The sequence below is a fragment of the Lagopus leucura genome, unplaced genomic scaffold (genome assembly GCF_019238085.1).
Source record: "Lagopus leucura isolate 7727_CA_CO unplaced genomic scaffold, USGS_WTPT01 Super-Scaffold_100159, whole genome shotgun sequence".
Classification (NCBI taxonomy): Eukaryota; Metazoa; Chordata; class Aves; order Galliformes; family Phasianidae; genus Lagopus; species Lagopus leucura.
The window spans coordinates 32,580,066-32,601,351 of NW_024962335.1; the positions used below are offsets into that span (position 1 = coordinate 32,580,066).

General features: G+C 36.4%; 1 protein-coding gene across 2 annotated transcripts in view; it reads left to right on the forward strand.

The window, feature by feature from the left end:
- The window catches only part of ATXN10 (ataxin 10), a 95,032-nt gene that overhangs the window by 47,889 nt on the left and 25,857 nt on the right, over nucleotides 1-21,286 (forward strand). For both annotated transcript variants that reach the window (XM_042890314.1, XM_042890315.1), the window contains 3 exons: nucleotides 1,411-1,576; nucleotides 6,348-6,456; nucleotides 7,840-8,009. In XM_042890314.1, the coding sequence (XP_042746248.1) occupies nucleotides 1,411-1,576; nucleotides 6,348-6,456; nucleotides 7,840-8,009 (445 nt within the window). The remainder of the gene's footprint in view (nucleotides 1-1,410; nucleotides 1,577-6,347; nucleotides 6,457-7,839; nucleotides 8,010-21,286) is intronic.

Consider the following 21,286-nt stretch of genomic DNA (forward strand, 5'->3'; position numbering starts at 1 on the left):
CCAGCAGTGACGACAGCATGTGAAGTACAAGCCATGCTCCAGATGGCCATGCACAACTGTCACACCACAAAATGAAGAGCATCTCCATCAGTTGATCACAGGGAACTGTGTATGAAGCTGAATATTGGCTGCAGTACGTTGGAAACATTGAGGGCAAAGTTGGAATATTGCAGAGTTTGTGCAAGGTGGGTCCCACAAATGCTGGGACAGAAAAAACACTGTCTGCAAGTTTTTCAGAGCCTATTGAGCCAATATGAGGTGACAGTGTCTTGGATTGCATCCTCACTGATGATGAGACATGGTATCACTACTACAGGCTGCAGTCAAAATGACAGTTCTGGAGTGGCGACATGAGAATTCCCCTGCAAAGAATAAGTTCAAGGTGCAGACCTCTGTGGATAAAGTGATGCCTTTTGGGATAGGAAAGGAGTGATCCTTCAGAATTTACTAGAATCTAGACAAACTATCAGCCATTATCACTGACTACACTAAAGGCTTGAACTTCCTGAGAAGTAGAAAATCTTTCTTTTGCAATATGATAACACCAGGCCTGATATAATTTTGAAGATCTTGGAGCATGTTGCCAATCTTACCTGGATTCTCCTTTCACATCCACTGTATAGTCTGGATTTGGCACCTGCTGATTTCCATCTGTTCAGGCTGATGAAAAATGGAATGCATTGCATGGACAGTGTTTTCCTAGCAACAGTGCTATCACAGCAGCTTTGAAGCAATGGATCATCTCTGCTGGTGGAGATTTTTTACAAGTGCAGCATGCAGAGTTCTTATTCATGGCTGGTGAAAATGCATAGTAAATGATGGTGATTATGTAAAAACAAGTGCTTTGTAGATGAAAATTTGCTCTAACAAATAGAGTTGTTGTTCTCTTTATATCAGTTGTGGTTTCCATGGAAATAAATAGAAGATATTACTTTTGGAGCAACCTACACATCAATTTTTATTTCCTCATTTTCTTCTCTGAACTGGTTTAGGGTTGGGGAGGAAGATTAGTGGAGGACTGTGGAAGGCGAGGGCCATGTGGAAGCTGTCAAATAGTCTGTGTTTGGTTTGCTTAACTTAACAACAGTTTATAAAAGTTTTTTTGGTGGAAATTTTTGACATATATAATATGCGTAATAACGTTGTGTTAGAGCATAAGAAATTGGAATAGACCTGTCAAAAATATTGAACATCTGGCCAGATTGTATTCATCAGAGGATGAATTAAATTAATTGTGTGCAGAAATAAACCAACAAACAGGCAGTGATTGCCAGTGTTCTTTGTTTTTTAAAAATCCACTGTTAGTAGCACGCTCATTGTTTATATCATTTTAAGCAACTCTTTGCTTATTCAACTGATAATTCTGTAATGCTTAGTGAATATAATTAACAAGGTGTCTTCTGATTCTAGGGTTACTTTTTTAGAGCTGATAATGGCAAAAGTGAGTGAGAAGAACTCAGTTACCAGTGAAGAAATGCATGTGTTCATGAGACATGCTGATTTCCTTGCAGGCTGTTTCCAAGAGAAATGTGAAGCTGTGCTCAAGCTGACTTCTGCAGCAGATGCAGAAGATGAGGTATGACTAATTAAAACAAACATGTTACAGTATTAGAATGTGAAGTGGTGAATTACTACTTGACTGCATTCCCGAGCTTCCTTTGTATGGGGAAAGCAGTAATAAGTTCACAGTTAGGGCTGTTTGTTTTTGTACAATAATTGATGGTTATTTCAATTAATATTTAATATGCCAGTAAGTTCCCCAGCACTGATTTTTTGGAAGTGCATTTGGCTGCTTGTTGGGCAGATGTTCCCTGACTGTTCAGGACCTGGAACGTAAGTTCTCTTCATGGAATGCACATGTAATCAGCTCAATGCAAGGTTGCTGTCTGAAATGTATTGTGACCCACCATGGAATGGAGCGCTTTAATTGCTGACTCTTCCCTGTTTCTGTGTGATCTGGGGCTCTTTGGTGGACCTTCATTCTTCTCAAAAGGTGGCACTCCTGGGGTTAGCTTGGGTCCTCAGTTTGAAGTTACAGAGTTTACTGGATTCTTAGTGGCAAATAGCTCCTGTCTCCTGAGCCCTCAGACACTTGCCTCAACTCCAGTCCAGTTGGAAGAAATTTATTATTGCTTCAGACTTAATGAAGTGTTTCTGTTGAAGACGGCCACAATAAATTCCCTTTGCAGGCTAAATAGGAAAGATTTTATGGGTCACAAGTGGCTTGTGGGTTGCACTTTGGGAGCCTCAGATACAGAGCTGAGTTCTGGATGGTCTTATTTTATTTCCTTCTTATGAAGTATCCAAGAGTTGCTGGAAGCTTGCCACACCATTTTGTACTCTAAGAAGATTTAGACCAGCTAAGGGTAGAGGTCTTTTCAAATTATTTGGTGTCCAGTTTTTCCTTTGACTTTCAACAAGCTTCTCAAAGACCTAACCAATGCGTTTGGGAGCATAGAACAATTAACACCATATCTTGCAGTGAGCTTTTTTGTGTTGTGCTATAGATGATTGTATTCTAAGCAGGTAGAGACAGTAGTATCAGTCTCAATTCTTGATGTCTTTCATAGATTTTTAGTTTTTCAGCTCAACTGAAGATGTGTTGTTCTTTTAAGACAATGAGACAGAATACTCAAAGCCTGAGAAAAGAAATACACGAATTAGTTGAATATTAATGATTAATTATACTTAGTTTCAGAACTGTAATTAACAGATTTTCTTAACAATTAAAAGCTATATTTAAGAAGAAGTCACAACTAGCTTCTGCCTTGACAGAGAGCCACTGTAGTACACTGTGTGTACTACACAAAATACTTGGAAGTATTTTATGGGTAAGCAAAATCAAGCTGTAATAATTTATTTTGTAGAAATACTTCTGAACAGCTGTCATAATTGTAATGTGAGTGGAACATAGTGATTTTTATATGTTTCTACATGATGTGTTGCACTTCCTTACTTACTGTGTTTTTCTAGTTTAAATTTTACTAGTATTTTACATGTATTTTGAGAAGTGCTATGAATGTACACCTAAAATCACGTTAGGAGAGGTGATAGCTGGGTGCATAAGAAAAAAAATCACTGGAATGCTTTCCTTATTTTCAAAGAAGGGGTTTTCACTTCTTGTGCTTCCCCTGAAACATAGTGACTGCACCATCTAAGCTGCATTTCCAGACTTAATTGACTACTTCTGGAAAAGGTATCAGCTTGACATAAGAGGAAATACGCTGAGACAGTTCCATCTTTTTTTATTCTTCATTTTTTCCTTTTTATTCCTGTATGGTTCCGTTCCAAGTATTCAGTGGTTTCAGTTCTTGGAAAAAAAACATTTGTTTGCACCTAGCAGAAAGAGGCCTCTGTCCAGCTTGAATCTTTTGGGGCAGCAGTATTGAGAATAGTAATATTCTCAATATATAATGTCCAGCTGACACTGACTTTTTATCCTTTTCACAAATAAGTATGGTATATGAGAGGCTCATTTAAGGATCACAAAGTAAGTCATAAAGAGCTTAATATAGTGAGATAAATGGCAATAGCTTGTTTTTTTAAAGTGTTTGTAGATTGACTGTATGCATTTATTCATGATACATGCTTGCCATAGGTAAAAAAAAAAAAAAAACAAAAAAAACAAAAACAGATAAATTCATTAAACTGTTTCTTGTCAGAAATGATGAAAAACTGTACCAATTTCTCTTTGCTTAGGTAAATATTTTAGGTTTTGCCTAAGAATGGTATTTAACTGGAGGGAAAAAAAAGAGCAATTGTGTACAATGCCTGTCATTTAAAATGCTATATTCAGCATCTGTGATATTAAACTGAACTCTGCCTGGACTGCCATTTGGCCCTGAGGCTAAGTGCCTTTGTCAGGCAGTGCCTGCACTAGGAAGCTGACGTGGCCTCCACAGCTAGGAGGCCGCATTTGAAAACTGCCTTCTGGGAATAGTCATTGACCTGGCCCAGAATGCTGGCTCAGGGGTCAGGTCCACTGCTTAATTTATTATATGTAGATGCTGCTTTTTTTCCATAAGGAACATTAGGTCTTGTACCTTCTGTCTCAAATCAATGAGAAATTAATTCCGTGCTTCTGCAGTGTTCAAACCAATGTTTAAAATAGCTTTTCACTACAAGCTTGACTTCAACAGTAATTTGTTTTCACTAGTTTTCAGCTATACCTGTAAAATAAAACACTTTCCTAGATTTCTCTCTATAAAGAACATCTTCTCTGGGTCTCTCTGAAAATATGTTCAAAAAACTTTTCAGTAATTTCACTGCTTACTTCTCAGGTTATATCCAAATTGTGATGGCTGTCAGTTTTCAAAACATTTTGCAGTCTGAATAGTTTATTGTCTCTGAATTGCAAAGGAAATATCCTACCTTATTGCCTTTCTTTTGTGTAGCCATAGAGAAACCTGAAGAGGTTTGAAACACAGGTTTGAAAAAATATGTATGTGGATATGTGCAAAAATGTATGTGCGTTCAAGCTTCAAAAGTAGATAAGAATTTGTGACTTTATTTATGCTTTCTAAGCAATCTGTTCCTCTTTCCAAATCCAAGTGGAACAGTGGTGGACCTGAGACAAATCATGAGATAAGAGGAAGGAAGAGAAAGTAGTGCAGAGAAGTATGGAGAGAGCAGTGAACAAAGGTGTTTTCTTTTTTCTATTCTATTTCTTTTATTTTATTTTCCTTTATTTGTTTGTTTGTTTGTTTGTTTGTTTAAAGGACAGGGCAATGGGGTCGTGGTAATGAAAAGTGAAAAAGCATAAGACTGAGAAATAAGTAAGGTGTGGCTTTTCCCATTATTATCTACTACAGAGCTTTATCACGTAACTGGGCAGAAAGTGAGGTACACATAGGCAGCAAGGGCTGCTGTATCTTCCTAGAGTGATTTATGGCTGCCATTGACACTTGTTTGCTTTGCAGATGTTAAGCAGGTAACTCAGTCTTGTCGCAAAGTGTAACTCTGTGCCCAGAGAAGTTGCTGATTTTACCTCTTTGGAGGTACTGGGAGGCTGCACGGATGTTGTCCTGGGTACCCTACACAGGGTGTCCTTTCTGGAGCAGGGGTTGGAGCAGGTGGACCCAGAGGACCCTGCCAACTTAAACCAGTCTGTGATTCTATGATAAATTTTTGTCGCACAAAGGTCAGTGTTAAGTGTGCAAGCTGAAGAGGATGTTGGTTAAGTTACAGTCTTGTTACAGTGCAATATGAGTTGAAAAATGGAAATACCTTATTGTTTTCTTTGAAATACAGTTGAGATAGGCTAATTTTATTCTAGTACAATGACCAATTTATTCAGAGACTGTTTCTGTGCTACAGAAAGCACTTTATTGAATTAATTCAGGTCAAGTTGAGTTGTACACTTATGTTAAGACGAAATTTTAGCATCTGGCCTCTAAACCCATTTCTGTTGTCAAAGGTTGTTGGAAGAAATAAAAAATGTTATATTCGTAGTCTTTAACATTAAACACCATTGCTGATTATTTAAATTATGCTATATGGCTTATATTGATTCAAAAATATAATGATATTTGTTTGTAAAGGTATTCTTTTCCTGGATGTGAAGAAAACAAGACAGAAATAGTTAATGTCGTCTGTGTATGAGTCTTTTTAAGGCTACTTTCAGTTTACATACCACACCTTGTGTGGCATCGTCTTGCAGTCACAATACAGTTGTTGAGTAATATGTGTGCTCAAAATTTTACTATTCACTCCTATAGAAGTGGATTGTCGTTCTAAACATGTGTCAATATAGCCTGTGAGAAAATATAGTTCTCTAGTTGAATAAATAATGCACAAATAAGGTTGTGTCTCATACCTAACCAAAATGCTGCATCTGTGATCTGAATCCTATTTACCCAAGAATAATGTAAATTCTCGCAGCCAAAGTTCATTTGACCACAGAACTTTACAGAATTCCTGCGGATAACAAATTGGTGTCTTGCAGGCGGTGTTTGTGTCTTTAAAGTGGGATGGTCCTACTGAATAAAGTCAAAGAAAACATTTATACAGAAATAATTTTCTCAGCTAGTAATTTTCTGCTTTTCTGCTTGTGGAAGCTACTGTGTTTTTGTTAAAAACATCTGTTATGCCTCTGTTTTGTTTTCCCCATGATTTTTCAAGGCACGTATAACACTGTTAGACTGTAGGAAATAAATTATTTCAATGTGATACATTGTTGTATAAGGATCCCTTTCTTTATGCAAATTCTTAGTGGCTATCAAGAAGAGGAAAGGAGAAGGCAAAAAGAAACTGAGGTTCCAAGAGTTTTTGTCCTATAGAAGTTGAACTTCTATATTCTTATGATATTGTTCATAAAACATTTTCAGAAATGTAGCTTTCATTTATAGGAAGCCCTGGTTACAATTCGGCTTCTTGACATTCTTTGTGAAATGACATCAAACAATGGACAACTAGAGTATCTGCAGACCTTGCCTGATTTGCTTCGAACAGCCATAGGTAAGTGAAAGCCAAAGCGTTTATTAACTGTTGGCTTGCTCCAAATCATGTTGCTCTGTGAATGAAAACATGTTTTTCACAACTGGTAGCAATTTTGATTTTGACCTTCTAAAAAAAAAAAAAAAAAGAGATTGAATTAATGTACATTTTCAAATATTTGATGTGTTCCTGGAATTTGTTTGCTGCTCAGCTTGCTCTGTTGGCTCCTATTACCCAACAGAGCCTTTATTCAACTCTCAGCACTGCACTATTTATACAGTAAAAGTTGTGCGAAAAGAAGTGCTTCCACTGTTCTTCCATGAACTGAATGTGTGAACAAGTACCTCAAAAAGTGGAAAAGATAATTCTCCAAGCCTGTTTCCTTCTTTTTCCTGAATTCACGAAACTAAATACAGTTCAAGTTTTAGCCAAATTCTGTGACTTTGGAAGTTTAGTTTGAAGGAACCTTTCCTCTGCTAAGAAACAACAAACTGAGAGTTGCTCACAAATGAAATGAAGCCAAGATGGTCCACAGAGACTCTGTATACTCAGAGAGGAAGGAGAATGATATAACTGACATGACCTTCCTAAATTATACCACTGTCTCAGATTGACATGTAGTACCATTTTCTGAATAACTTGTGAAAATTTGATGGATGTTAAAGAGAAATATGTAATACTGAAGGAAAAAGAAATGTAACACTAAAATGTAAAATGTAATACTAAAAATGAATGAAACACATGTTAATTATGAATATTTTGAGGTATTCTAGAGCTCAGGATAAATTAAAAAAACAACCTCTGTATTTGATTACAGGGGCATCTAGCAACTACCATAACATAAATTAGTATTTCCTAGTTTGCACAGCTATGACAGTCAGTGTTTTGTAATGATAGGTCAGAGTGCAAGATGTTCAGGATATCTTTTCTCATACTACAGAGTTAGGAACAGATTGAAGAAGAGAGAAAAAAAGTAATTCCACAATTAATGCATATTTATGTAAGAATTGTTAACTAAAATAAGTTTTTCTAGAAATTTTCTGTTTTAAACCAAAAATCAGATCGTATTTACAATTCCACAAGTATCAGTAGCCTATAAATTGTGACTCTGAGAGCAGAGATAGTCAGAACTAGCCTTTGGACTTTATATATGAACTATGTAAGTGTGAAAAAAAGATTCAGAAGTACCTTCTGGCCTTGAGAACAGTCTTGTGTGGTTTACAGTAGCACAAATTGAGAAATAAAAATTTATAAAACTTTTGAGCTTATTTTGATATAACGCTAAAAATACGCAATTTCATTGACTTTCTTGAACCTAACAACTAGAAATGGTAGTAAAGCTCTGTGCAAAGTAATGCTAATTTTTTGCATGGAAAATAATTCAAGTGCTTTTGTTTTCTGTAGATACCCTGAGACTAACTCATCTTGCTGGAAAACAGACTGTAAATATTTTTACCACCACACATGCTATGACATGGCAAGAGGAAATTTCACATCCAGCTGTGGGTTTTAAAGCTCATCTCATTCGTTTGATTGGAAACTTGTGTTACAAAAATAAGGAAAACCAAGACAAGGTAAGTGTATTCTTATTTCTCACAAAACTCTCACATATGAGCAGATGTGTACCGTTATCGGTATTCCACATCATAACATCATGCAGTGCACTGGGAGTTAAGGAGTTAATGCTCCAGTTCCAGGTACCTGCTCCAGAAGAGAAGAAGAACCACATGCCCCAGAGGACTGTTTGCTGTTCTCTTACATTTCTGCTCAGAGGGAAAAGATGTAAAGGCCCTTCGTAGGTCATTTGCCCTTCTCTTTTTGATCTTGGCAGTGTGTGAGCTCCCTAGATCATCTCACCTCAGCAGTAGAGTAAGGGCTTCAGCTTTTGGATATTCTCTCTCAATTGTTTTATGAGCTTCAATTCTAATTATATTGTATTATATTGTATTATAGTGTGTTACCTTACATTCCAGTATCTTATTTAGTAAATTAGTTTGTTTCTCCTCAGGTTGTTGCCGCTGTTTTGATTTTAGACCCATCTCTCTACCCTTTTTCCTTTCCTGGGGGTGGATCCATGGGTCCCCCTGCCCCGCTAGTCACAGAACCAGGCTGAACCAGCCTGTAAACCGTTGACACTTTTGATAAATCGTTGACAATTACTGATAAAAATATTTTGTTGATCTATGGTTAGGAATTAAAATAGGTCTTGCAAAGTTTGAGGTTATTTTTGAGTGTTTTTGAGCTAATACAACAGGTGTGTTAACTTTTGTACAGAAATGTAGTATGTCTGTCTACATTTTCACAGAATCACAGAACTATAAGGGTTAGAAGGGATCTCTGGGCACCGTCTAGTCCAATTAGCCTGGCCAATACAGGTATTCTATAGCAGATTACACGTAAAAGCATCTAGGTGGGTTTTGAATATCTCCAAAGAAGGAGACATCTTCCAGTGTTCTGTCACCCTTACAGTAAAGAAGTTTTTCCTTATGTTCAGATGGAATTTCCTATGTTCGCTTCTGCCAACTGCTCCTTGCTCTTTCACTGGGCACTGTTGAAAAGAGCCTGGCCCCATGCACTTCAGTCCCACACTTCAGATACTTATAAGCGTTGGTAAGATTCCCCGTCAGTCTTCTGTTCTCCAGGCTGAACTATCCCAGGTCTCTCAGCCTTTCCATGTAAGGGAGATGTTTCAGGCCCCTATTCATCTTTGTGTCCCCCTGCTGGACTCTCTCTAGAAGGTCCCTGTCCTTCTTGAGCTAAAAAGCCCAGAACTGGATACTGTGCTCCAGATGCAGCTTCTCCAAGGCAGAGTAGAGGAAGAGGAGAACCTCCCTGGACCTTCTGGCCACACTCTTTTTGATGTGCCCCAGGATACCATTAATCTTCTTGGCCACAAGAACACACTTCTGGCTCGTGGTCAGCCTCTTGTCCACTGGGACACCTAGGTCCTTCTCTGCAGAACTCCTTTCCAGAAGGAGTTAGTCCTTAACCTGCATGAAGTTATTTCTCCCAAGGTGTAGGACTCTGCACTTAGCCTCAGGAGGCCCATTTCTGCATATCCATGCCTCACTGAATTTGCCTCAGTCCTATAAACTGCTTACCAGTGCCCAATTTCTTTACTATTTTCACGTTTGCACTTCATTTAAAATGCCTGAAAATAGATCTCATTGTGAAGGAAAATTGAATTATTGTTCAAACTTCTTTAATTTTTGAATTAGTATCACTGCTTTTTTTTTTTTTTTTTTCCCCCCCCCCCCCGTTGAATTTTTTCATGAAACTTCAAAAATATAGGTCTGCTTCTATCACATTACTTTGAACCTTTTATATTTGAAATTCCTGTGCGGAAAATAAAGGATTTTTTTTTTTTTTTACAGTGAGGAAAACAGCAAAATGTTTTCAACTATGAAAATCTTCCCTCCAACTCTTGTTAGACTACTCTAATTTCAGCAGGAATTGTAGCTGCAGAAAAATGCTGTCATATGGTTTGTTTGAATACTGAAAAGATCAAGTCGGTAATTGTGTACAAGGAAATATGGGGAGATTTTCCTTTATTCCTATAGGTTTTATTAACTCAAATAAAAGTTCTTAATGAAACAGTTTTTAGACTAAAGAATGAAAAGCATGGAAGAAAGACTGTATCAAATTTGTAGGAAAGAATATAACTATTTTACCTTCCCTCTTACAGTGCTCAAATGAGACTAATTTCAGCAAGTACTAACAGTACAGCAGTTAATAGTGTTTACTCTGCAGGAAGTTGCATATGATGAGATACTCTTGGTTTAATTCTGTGTTGCTAAGGAGCTATTAAACAAGTGAATACTGAAAAATCAGTAAGCTTCTACTTACTAAATATTTTCTTTGTGATTTCTTCATTTTACAAAGATGTTAGTTTCTTTTTTACATAAAGCCATTAAATCTGATTTGAAGAAACTGCAGCATTTGAAATTAGACATTTATAATTGGCACCAGGGTGTGATCATAGTGTATGTCCTTTTTCCTTTATTTTTTTTCTCCAGGTGCATAGAAAGTTCAAAAATCTGCTTCACAAGTGATAATAATGTGTGCACAGAGCATATGGATGGGAGATATGGTAATGATGATCCCTCTCCCTGTTTGTATTAATGTATTGAATGAAAGATTTTAATATTTCTGAAAAAAATTAATAATTCTATTATTGGCTTTTGTACAGCTCCATCTCTGACTTTTTACAATGTAATAGGTGTTTATGCGAATGGAATATGTTTTTGTGGAATACCTGGAATATTCCAGGTGCAATATGTGGAATATTTTGTGGAATTATGTTGAAGGATATGAGATGGAACTTCTCTAGGCAACCTGTTCCCACACCTGACCAGTAAAGAATTTCCTACTCATATCTAACTTAAATCTCTTCTTTTAGTATAAATTGTTCCCCCTTGTCTTGTCAATATTAGACCATGTAAAAAGTTGATCTCCTTCCTGTTAGAAGCTCCCTGTATGTACTGAAAATCTACAACAAGATCTCCCTAGAGCTATCTCTTCTCCAGGCTGAACATGCCCAGCTCCTTCAGCCTGTGTTCATAGGCAAGACACTCCAATCCTCTGATCATCTTCATGGCTCTCCTTTGAACCCACTCCAACAGTTCCACATCTTTATTGTTCGAGCCTGGGGCTTCAGCACACAGTACTTCACAGTACCTAATGAAGGCAGTCTGTACTTCTGTCTGGGATTATGCTGACTGAAGTGCAGCACCTTGTACTAGGTCTTGTTGATTCTCACTAGGTTCACATGAGGCAAACTTTTCAAGTTAGTGTAGGTCCTTCTGGATGGCATCCCTTCCTTCTGTTTTATCAACTGCAGCAGTGAACCTGTTGTCTGCAAACCTGCTGAGGATGCACTCAATGCCACTATCTAGGTCATTGATGAAGATGTTGAAGAGCACTGGTCCCAAGACAGACTCCTGGGGGACACCACTTGTGACTGGCCTCCATTTAAATATAAAGCTGTTGACCACAACGCTCTGGCTGTAACCATCCAACCACTGGACTGACTTTGGCTTACTTTGGGAATTGTATCCTCTTCAGTCAGTTCCACATGTTGCATGATATGAGAGGGTTATGCATGCCGTATCAAAGCCTCTTAAACAGCACTGTTTGTATCGTGACTCATTAATAAGCCGAGGCTTTCATACTTACTTTTTCTAGTATTTCTATGTAACTTTCAGTCACAGTAGGCCTCATTTCCCAGTAATAGTGATAAATGATGTGTCTTAACATATGATAGAGCAGTGCTAACACGAGGAGCACTAGTAACAGAGGTAAAGGAACAGAGAAAGCCAGTAGTGGAAGGATAATGCTTCTGCAAAAGGCTACTTCTCTATCTCTAGTTATGACATCCCCCTTCTGTAAGAGCAAAAGTTGTAGGGGCTTTACATACTAGTTTGTTGGCAGTAGTGAAAAGTCTTGTAATTAAAAAAATATATCTTAGTGTTTTATTACTTCATTTTGTTTAAAAGCATTCTTTGTTTTTAGAAAGCATTCTTTGCCTCCTACTTTGTTAGTTTAGGAATGCATTCGTTCCAACTTAACTTCCTCATAGTTTTATTTACACTATTATGATCAGTTCTGAAGATATAAGGGAGCGGACAGATGTTTAAGCTGTTAACTGAGATGCATTTATTAAAATAGGCCTTGCCAGGCTTACTGCTGAATTACATGTTTTGATATGCTGAATGGATTGGTATTTATAAGAAGAATGTTTGATAAAATGATCGTTTTGGACTTCAAAAAGTTGTGTACGTGCTGGCAGCAGTGTGTTCTGGCTTCTGTAGTGTGTCTTGTATAAACAAGAATTGTTATTACATGTTTTTTACTGAATTCTGTTATACTTAAGAATAAGCAACTAGTAATAGTAACTGATAACTTTATGATTATTACCTTTTCTATCAATCACTCCTGGATTTCATACACTTTTGCATGAAGAGAAGAGAGCAAATAGAACTGCTGTTCTGAAAATACCAGTTGTTGAGTTAGTTGCATGTGAACTCGCCAGAATCCTACATTAGTTGTGCAGTTCTACAGTGCTTATCCTCACTATAGGAGAAGGTGCTGAGAGTTATTGCTGTACATGGAAGGTGGTCCTGTATCTTGTATTTCATGCTTCCTTCACAAATACACATTTTATTAACTCTACTGAAAGAAAGAGGGTGGATTCTCAGGCTGAGCGAGGAGTGGAATTTGGCTGTTGGCTGATGAATGCAATTAATCTATACTACAGCTATAGTAGAAAGGAAACAAATACAAGACAAGTCATTGCATTTAATTTGCACCCGTTTCCCTGTCCATTTACAGGAGAATCTGCTGGAAGGTCAGATGACTGATTTTCTACCTTATTTTGACAATGTCACAACCTTGTTACTTTTCCCTAAAACTAAAATACTTAGATTAATTTAATACTGTGTCATCAGTACTCAGATAATCCACGGAACAATATAGACCTTGTTCAGTATTGTTTCAGTTGACTTTTCTATGAAGAGAGGAATTCTGTTGACCTTAATCATATTACCTTACTGGAGTTAGTAAATAGGGAAATGAAAGGAAGAGAAGATTTGACAGAGTTTGGTTACAGTCTTTATTTATGATTCATTTTAGTTCACTAATACATTTGAGATCAAACAAGGAAATATGTATTGTCTGGAGATTCTATCCTATGAATACCATCTTTGAAAGATGCAGAGTTGTTTGAAATAAACTATACATGAGACATCAGCTGTGTGTATTGCACAGAGGGAGCAGTCAGCTGTTGGAACATCAGCATGCTGAGATCACTATATAATGCTGCCTTTTGAGAGGGATCTTGAAGGAAAAATCATAACATTTCTGAATTCAGGGTTAAGGCTAATTTAATGAGAACAAAATTTGGGTTTGGTGTTGTGATATTAATGTGTTGCCTTTGCTGCCTTCAGCTGATTGTCATTATTGATAGTTTATTGCTGCTTGTTACTTTGTGTAAAGTTGTGCAAAGTGTGTAAAGTTGATATTCTATGCCAGTCTGATGCCCATTCAGCACAGGACAAAGGTCTCTTAATGATGAATTTGCACAAGTATGCTGTTGAGATGTCTTTTCTAATTAAGAAAAGCTGATCTCAGAAGTAAAGAAAGGAATCCATATCCTTATGCCAAGAAGTTTTTGCATAATGGCGATGCTGATGAACCCAACTCTGGGTATTAATCTCAGAAAGCGTTTTACAGAAATGTTGTATTGTTTGTGTAGGGGGAAAAAAGAAATAAGTATGAAGTTGCCTGTGGTACGTGTGACTATCATCTTCTTAGCTAAACAAGTTCACTCTGAGACGGACAGTTCATCAGGGAAATTTTTTGACATGCCTTTTCTTTATTTGAGTTGATAGAGGTGCTTGTACTGATGTAATTGCAGTACAGAGCTCAGTGAAATTTTTTCTGTGAGAAAAGGAAAAAGAAGAACAGCTTAAAAAGTCTAAACAGAAATAGCATATAAGGATGCTGTTTGATGCAACTTGTATTTTTTTATACACATTCGAGCTAAGTTGTTTTATCTAAGACTTACTCTTCCTAAATTGAAGACTCTTCTGCTTGCAGAACGAACAAGATTTGTTGTGTTTGGAATTCAGTTTTCCTTTCTCTCCTTCACTGGGAGAGAAACAAAAGACAACTTAGCCACTTGTTAAATAAAATATTTCTCACCTAAGTTTGTCAGAAAGACTGTGTGTGCTTCTCTGTTCTAACTGTTCAGTCTAACTTAACTATTTTAAGTAATTATATTCCTCCTGACATGGCATGAGAGGATCTGGAGTAACTTGCAATGAAAGCCAGTCCACTTTTATTTATGTATGGCTGTTGGGAGAGGGAGTAGAAAATTAGGGCTGCTGCTACATAGATTTCTAAAGGAAGGAAGCAATATGGTAATAATTTTTTTCCTAATGTTAAATGTAATATGCCTAAGATGTACAAGTTTCTTAGTTTAGACTTGAGCAAAAAGGAAGATCCTTTTGGATCTGATCACTGAAGGGGTGAAATCTTGCATGCTTAACTGTAAAAATAAGCACAGTTTCACTACATAAGATGTTTGGATGGGACTATTTTGGTATTGTAGGTATCGATATGTTTTAATGCTTTACTAGATAAGAGCAAGAACGTTCAGAGTGTTGAACCTTTTAATTGCTCTTTTGTCTAGCTCAGGTACTATAAAAGTCATCAGCAAAGCTTAAGAAGGATTCTCTCACAGAAGTGCTTTAAAAGTATAAGTTTTGCTGTGGAAATGAGATCACAACTCAGGTAATGTTGAGCTGCCATCTTTAGAAAAGTGCCTGGGAGAGTGTCTTTCAAAGTATCCATTGCAATATAGAGGATAACTTTCTAGTACTGGTCCTGTATGGATTTTATGTTAGTACTCTGCTCTTATTCCAACCATTAAAGGCCTAGTGAAGTACCACATCCACTAAAAATTTTAAACATCTTTGTTTATAGAATGGCCTCATGTAATACTTACCTGGAATGTGCAGGCACTGTGTGGCAGTTGTTTCTGTAAAACTAAAATAAACTAGCATTGCACCACCTGTGTAATGAGTGGGTTACAGGAAGCCCTTGTATGTATCACAGGTGGTTCTTAAAAGTGCTTCATTGTGACACAAATGAATGTTTTCTTGGCATTTGCAGGTATAATCTCTCTTTGAGAAGATCTGTCAGCATCTTTTTGTCAAATGCCCTGCCTTTTTATGAAGACTTGTGTTACAGAATATGTTTATAAATGTGTTTTTGTGCATCTGCATAAGATGTGTACAAAAGGACTCCTGTGGCAGCATGTCATCAATTTGGTAGAACTGTAATGTCTTCAGCCTAGCATTGCTATCTTAGAAAAGCAGCTTTCCCTGCTTGACTTCAATCAGTATACCTTCTGTTGCCAGTCCAGAAAATTGTTTGCTGAAAATCCTGCTGAAGCATGTGAGGCCAAATCACAGCACCATAATTTTAAAAAGAAACCTGGATGTGTTTTGTGTGCTGATGGAGGATCTGATTCAATGCTTTTTCTCTTCTCACCTTCTGACCCACTATTACTGTCAACCTACTCCTGCAGGCTTTTCTATAAAAGTGTCAAACTATTCCTTTGAAAATCAACTTCAAAGAAAACATTTTTATTAATGCAGACGTACAGAAGTTTTCTTTGCTTGTAAGAAAAATGAGTAGTGATTTTTAGATCTTAAAAATATTTTTTTCTTATTTGTGTTGATGCTTTAAAAAAAAAAAATCCGGTATTGAGATGGACTCTTCATTCATGAGAGCTTTTTTTATGGACTTTGTTAGGAAGAGTTTCTGTGTGTATGTAGTTTCCATTTCAGGAAGTTTTAATGATTATGTGTATGTTTTGTATATATACATTTAATGTGCATTAATGTCCCTTGAAAGAAGAACTTCTTTCTAGATTTCAGATAGAATCTGCGGTCTTGATTTCATAGACACAAACCTGTAATCAAATTAATGATCTGTTGCACGAGAAGAAAGGAAATAAGAAAATAATTGAAATTATAGAGAATACTGAAATCGTTTTAAACATTTGGTTTTATGGCTGTGGCTATGTATATATATGCTCTTACATAATAATGTTTTAATGTAAATTTACTATTTGAAAGATGCATTTATTACAGACTTGTTAAAATAATTCCTTTGCAAATTTATGTGTAGAAAATTAGAATTCTGTTCAACATGGTTGAACTCATCCAGAAGCTGGGAATTTTACTTTCATGCTATCTGCACTTGTTATTACTAGACTGTAAGATATTTATAGACAGAAATACTAAAAAAAAAATAAAAAATAAAAGCCTTTGATAGATGCAATTTAGAGATAAATTAAGAAACTAATATGCAGTCTACTTATGTTCAGCTTCATGTATCATCTCGTTCAAAAGCCTGAGGCATTAGCTAGCTTTCAGCATGAAATTTAGTGCTAGAGCATGCATACTTGAGTTATTGTATATCATACATACTAAGTATATGATTTTTATAGACACATAAATCACAATGTCAGGGTTCTTGTATTTTTTCAATGTAAAGTTGATTTTAATCTCAACAAAGTGGATAAATTTGTCTTAATAAGAGTCTGATCCTTAGCAAAGGTTATGCTTGCCGATTCATTAAAGGAAGATGCATTTTCTCAGAATTTCAGGTAAATTTAGAGAATAATTGCTGACAATCCTGCCTTGTGGAAGGCAGAGCAAAGAGATACAGTCAACATCATGTGAGGACTGGGCTGGTCCTTGTTGGCTACAGTAAATAAAAAATGTTGAGGGCAAGTAGCAGAATGCTGCATGGCTCTCGTTCACATGGTTTATCTCAGTTTGAGGCATCTTCACTTTCATCTTCCCACACCAAAATCAAATCACAGAATTACTTTTCCTATGCATCTTCTTGAGAGGAGCCCAAGACCAATGCTGTATACCCAATCAGTCCTAAATGATGTCAAGGAATGCTAGTTGTCTTGAGTCAACAGCTGCCAGGAGACATCTTAACATTACAATGACTGAAAGGGCAACCACAAGCCAGTGCTGAAGCTGCTGTCCTCTAATATAATTAGAAGCTCTGCTGAAATGAGCTGTAGAAGCCAAGTTTGTTGCAGCCTTCAGACTGTATATTGTTACTTAGGATGAGCTTTGCGAGTCTTTCCCTTGCTTCCACTCTGTCTTGCATCTCCTGTAAAGATTCTTGAACTTACTTTGTTCGCAGTAAGTGAAAGTAGACCTTGGGTCCCCTTGGCCTAAGCAATCAAAAATAAAGACACGCTCTTCAAGAAGTTATTTCTTAGCAAACATTTGGTAATTCCTTGCTTGTTCAATTGTAATTGTCTTGAATTACAAGGCACAGTTTTGAAGCTGCTGTACATTGCTCCTGTATTATTAATGGTGGCATTTTGTAATTTCTAACCTTTTCAGTAGCTTGTTTTTCTTTAAAATGATTCTCAGAACACAGAATAGTCTCAATCTACAGGAGGTTCATTAAGTATTACATTTATCTGTTTGTAAGAGGGTGCTTTGAGAGTTAACTATTTGGAGTTTGCAGTGGCTATTTAGTATGCAGTAGAACCGGGTTGTAAAGCAGGTGGACTGTGTGATTTGATAACGGATTTCCTCAACTGTTGCAGGGTGTATTGGGACGTGTAAGGGTTTTACTCTGCTTTGCTATATTACTTACAGAAGTGTTTCAGGTAACAGAACTACTGGAAGGAGCCAAGTGCTATTATACGGAGTGCAATTTAGTTTCTGAATCCTTTTGTGGTTGGCCATTCGTAATTTGGGACTTTCCAAAACTACAAGGGAAACGTTATAAAAACATACTGCAGCCAGTATCACACAGTGTAGTGACTATCAATGGAAAAACTTGCAGTTTAAAATATTGTTACTTTAGCAAAAGCGGTTGCACGTATCACAAACAATGAGCAGTTACTAAAGGATCAACATTCAGATTTGTTTTTCAGTTAAAAATTTATTTATAATTTTCATTATGGGAAAAGTCCTGGAGTCAAGGATCTGTTTGTAAAAAAGCTGCAGAGAAAAGACCTCAAACCAACGCATAACTCTCTTGCTCAAAAATATGAGGAACGATAAATGCCTGAATAGTAAGCACAAACAGGGATTTATCCCATTTATTTAGTCAAGCTGGTAAAGAATAACACTCCAATTAAACTATTTCTGTTTTACAAAACAGAGGTTAATGTTTTTCTCTTTAAATGATGGAAAAGTCTTGCTCATCATCTTCGTGTACGTTGATATTTTCTGTTTCTCATTGGCTGCTAGCCACTCCATAATTGGTTGGTAAATCAAGACACTTTTATGAGTATTTCCCTTCTTTTTATTAAAATAGCTATCTTATATAATACACAACTGATGGAAAATAAATGCTAAAAATCAAATTTACAAAATATTTGTTCAAAGTTACTTTCTTTTCACAGCACGCCATACCATGGGAAGAATGTACACATCGTGTTAGTGATTGTTAACTTGACTAAAGCCTCTCAGTGTGTTTGAACTCTTTTTGTGTAGTATTTCTTTAGTGCCTCAGCTTCCCTTGCATTAAAACCGTGAAATCTCTTATATGTTTCAGTGCAAATTTTCTGTTTTCTTTTAATGTTTGATTTCAGTGTGTGAGAAATCATTTAGATTCTGTGGAATATTCTGCTTCCAGGAGACTGTTTGCTTCAGCTATGTTTTTGAACACAAGGGTTTTTTATCCATAAAACATATGACTGTAGTTGTCCCAGTAAAAATGTTGCTGAAATAGTTCATGGCATTCTTTCAGTGAAGAAAAATAAATTGTCTGCTTCATAAACAGTGGGACACTGCATTGAAGAGGTCACTCCATTTATAGTTACTTAGTTTATGATAATATAATACTTCTTATTTTTGACTTGCTTACAAGCAGTTTGTTTTACTTTTCAGTAGGTACTTTCTACAAAAGCACAGTAGCAGAAAAAGGCATTAAAAATAGATACATGAACTCCCAACACTTATCAGTCTGCTATTGTTACGTGTGAAGCAAATATGATGCATTTCAGTTGCCTCTTTTCTAGGTCATGTGGGGGAAGAAACCAATAGCTGCTTGTGAAAGAGGATTGAACGGAGAGCAGCATGTTGGATCATCCTTAAACAATAACCTAGTTCTCATCATGCAGTTAATCAAATATTTCAGTCTTTTCCTGAATACTCCAGTGAAAGTTGTTGGGATTTGTGTACTAAGCACTGAATAAAAATAATAATTATTATTATTATTTAACAGTATTTGATTATAAAATTACTTGCAGGAAGAAATGAAAGGCCCTTAGAGGAAAGTGCTAATGCTAGAGTTGATATTTTGTAGTGGTTTATAATATTAAAAGAAAAAAAAAAAAAAAAAGGAAGCCCATACTTATTTTTGAAAAATGGAAGAAAATATACTTGCCTTGCTTTGTTTGAAATCACGCACCACCTGTTCTGTTTTGGATGAAGAATATGCTGTGACTTGAAGATATCATAAGACAAAAAGTTGATCATGGGGAAGAAGATACAAAAGATTCTTAAATTTTCCTTCATCCCAAGTTTAGACTTCATGCATTAACCTAATTGGTAACTATCTTCAATATGCTGTTACTGCCTTGCAGTGAGTGTGAGGCTACATCTTCAAGTCCTTAAACAAAGCAATTATTGTAATTGCAAGACGTCTCTTTTTTCTTTCTGAAAGACCATAATTCAGCTGTTTATATGTTTATTGGAAAACGTAACATTTCATATGAAATGAAGAATAGGATTAGCATTGTTCACTTAGAAGTATTCTGTCCTGCACTGTTAAAAAAAAATGGAGTTGTGTGGCAGTCTGCAGACTTCTAAAGACTTCCCCTGACTGGTCTCATTTAAAACACAAACACCAAACACCATTAAACTGTCTTCTGGCTTTAATAGTCAGTTCAGTTCTGCAGTCTGCTACTTACAGTTCCCTAGAGTTCTAAAAAGATATTTCATAGTCCTTTCCTGAAACACTTGCTTTATTTTACTATGCTAAAAAAAAAAAGTATCATAAAAGATAGCTTCATACTTAATGTGTAATAGGGTGCGCATCCTTTACACACACAGTAGAAAATTAATGGTTTGTTCTTTGACCCATCACTAAAATCTCGGAAGCCCTGCATACAAGGGAACATGGAAACAGAGAATAGTGAATGCCATTAATAATGTCTGTGTGCTGTTTCCAATTTTCAAGCCTACTAGCTTTCTGCTTTTTACTTTAACCCTCCTTGGCTGCAAGGTTTGAGATGATATAAATATACTCAATAACTTATTCTTTACAGTTCCTTAAAACATTTTATTGCTACTAAAGTCACTTCAGAATTGCAATAGGATACTCTGGGGTGTGTCATTATGGGAAACTGCCACCACTTGGGTGGTTGTGCTACTTTACTTTTTTGTCATAAGTCAGTGCTCTCCAAGCAGTGCAATTGAGTATGACATGCTCTTGTATTTAGCTGCAGAAATTTACCATGAAATGCATCAATCACAAGCACAGATTGTTATGTCTTGAAGTAATCCTACAGCATTTCTCACATTATTTTTGTTATTTGAGTATTGTGTTGGTATCTTTGCCACAGATTAATTTGTTTGCATGGCACTGAATTTTTTCAAACGTTTGATTCAATCTGAAGTAAAAGGGAGTGCTAAGTAAAGCTGAACACAACAGTACTCATCGTTGGAGTATACCATATCAGATTCATATTTATTTTCCTTGCTGAATTCATAGGTTTCTGAGGAAGTTTTATAGGCATGCCTGAATGACTTGGAACTTCCCATTGCAGTAAGAATTATAGTAGCTGAAATGAATCATCTGACTTTCCCAACCTTTATCTCAGTATTTTTTCATAATTCCGGAGTAGCTGGAAATCTTCACTTATTGCTCTTATTTGGAACAAAATTCAATTTTGAAATTTCAGTGGTCTCTTATAAAAAGTGTCCTCAGCCCAGTTCAAGTCACATAGTTGATTTTTGCATTTAATTTCATTTAGCTTTACAATTTTTATTCCAGTGGTAAAGAAGAGTATGAGAACCACTTTTATGACAGTGTTTTGAGAACCAATAAACGAAGACCATTTGATGACTGTCCTTAGTGGACTGAGAATAAGATAGCAAGTGACTAAAAATAGAAAACATACACTATGTTGTTGATGCAAATTTGTACAAATTCAACTGTCCAAATAAATCACAGGATGGGGAGGTTGGTGGCCCTGTATATTGCAGGGGGATTGGAGATTCATGATCCTTGAGGTCCCTTCCAACCCTGGCCATTCTGTGATTCTGTGATGTTTAACATTATTATGTGTGGA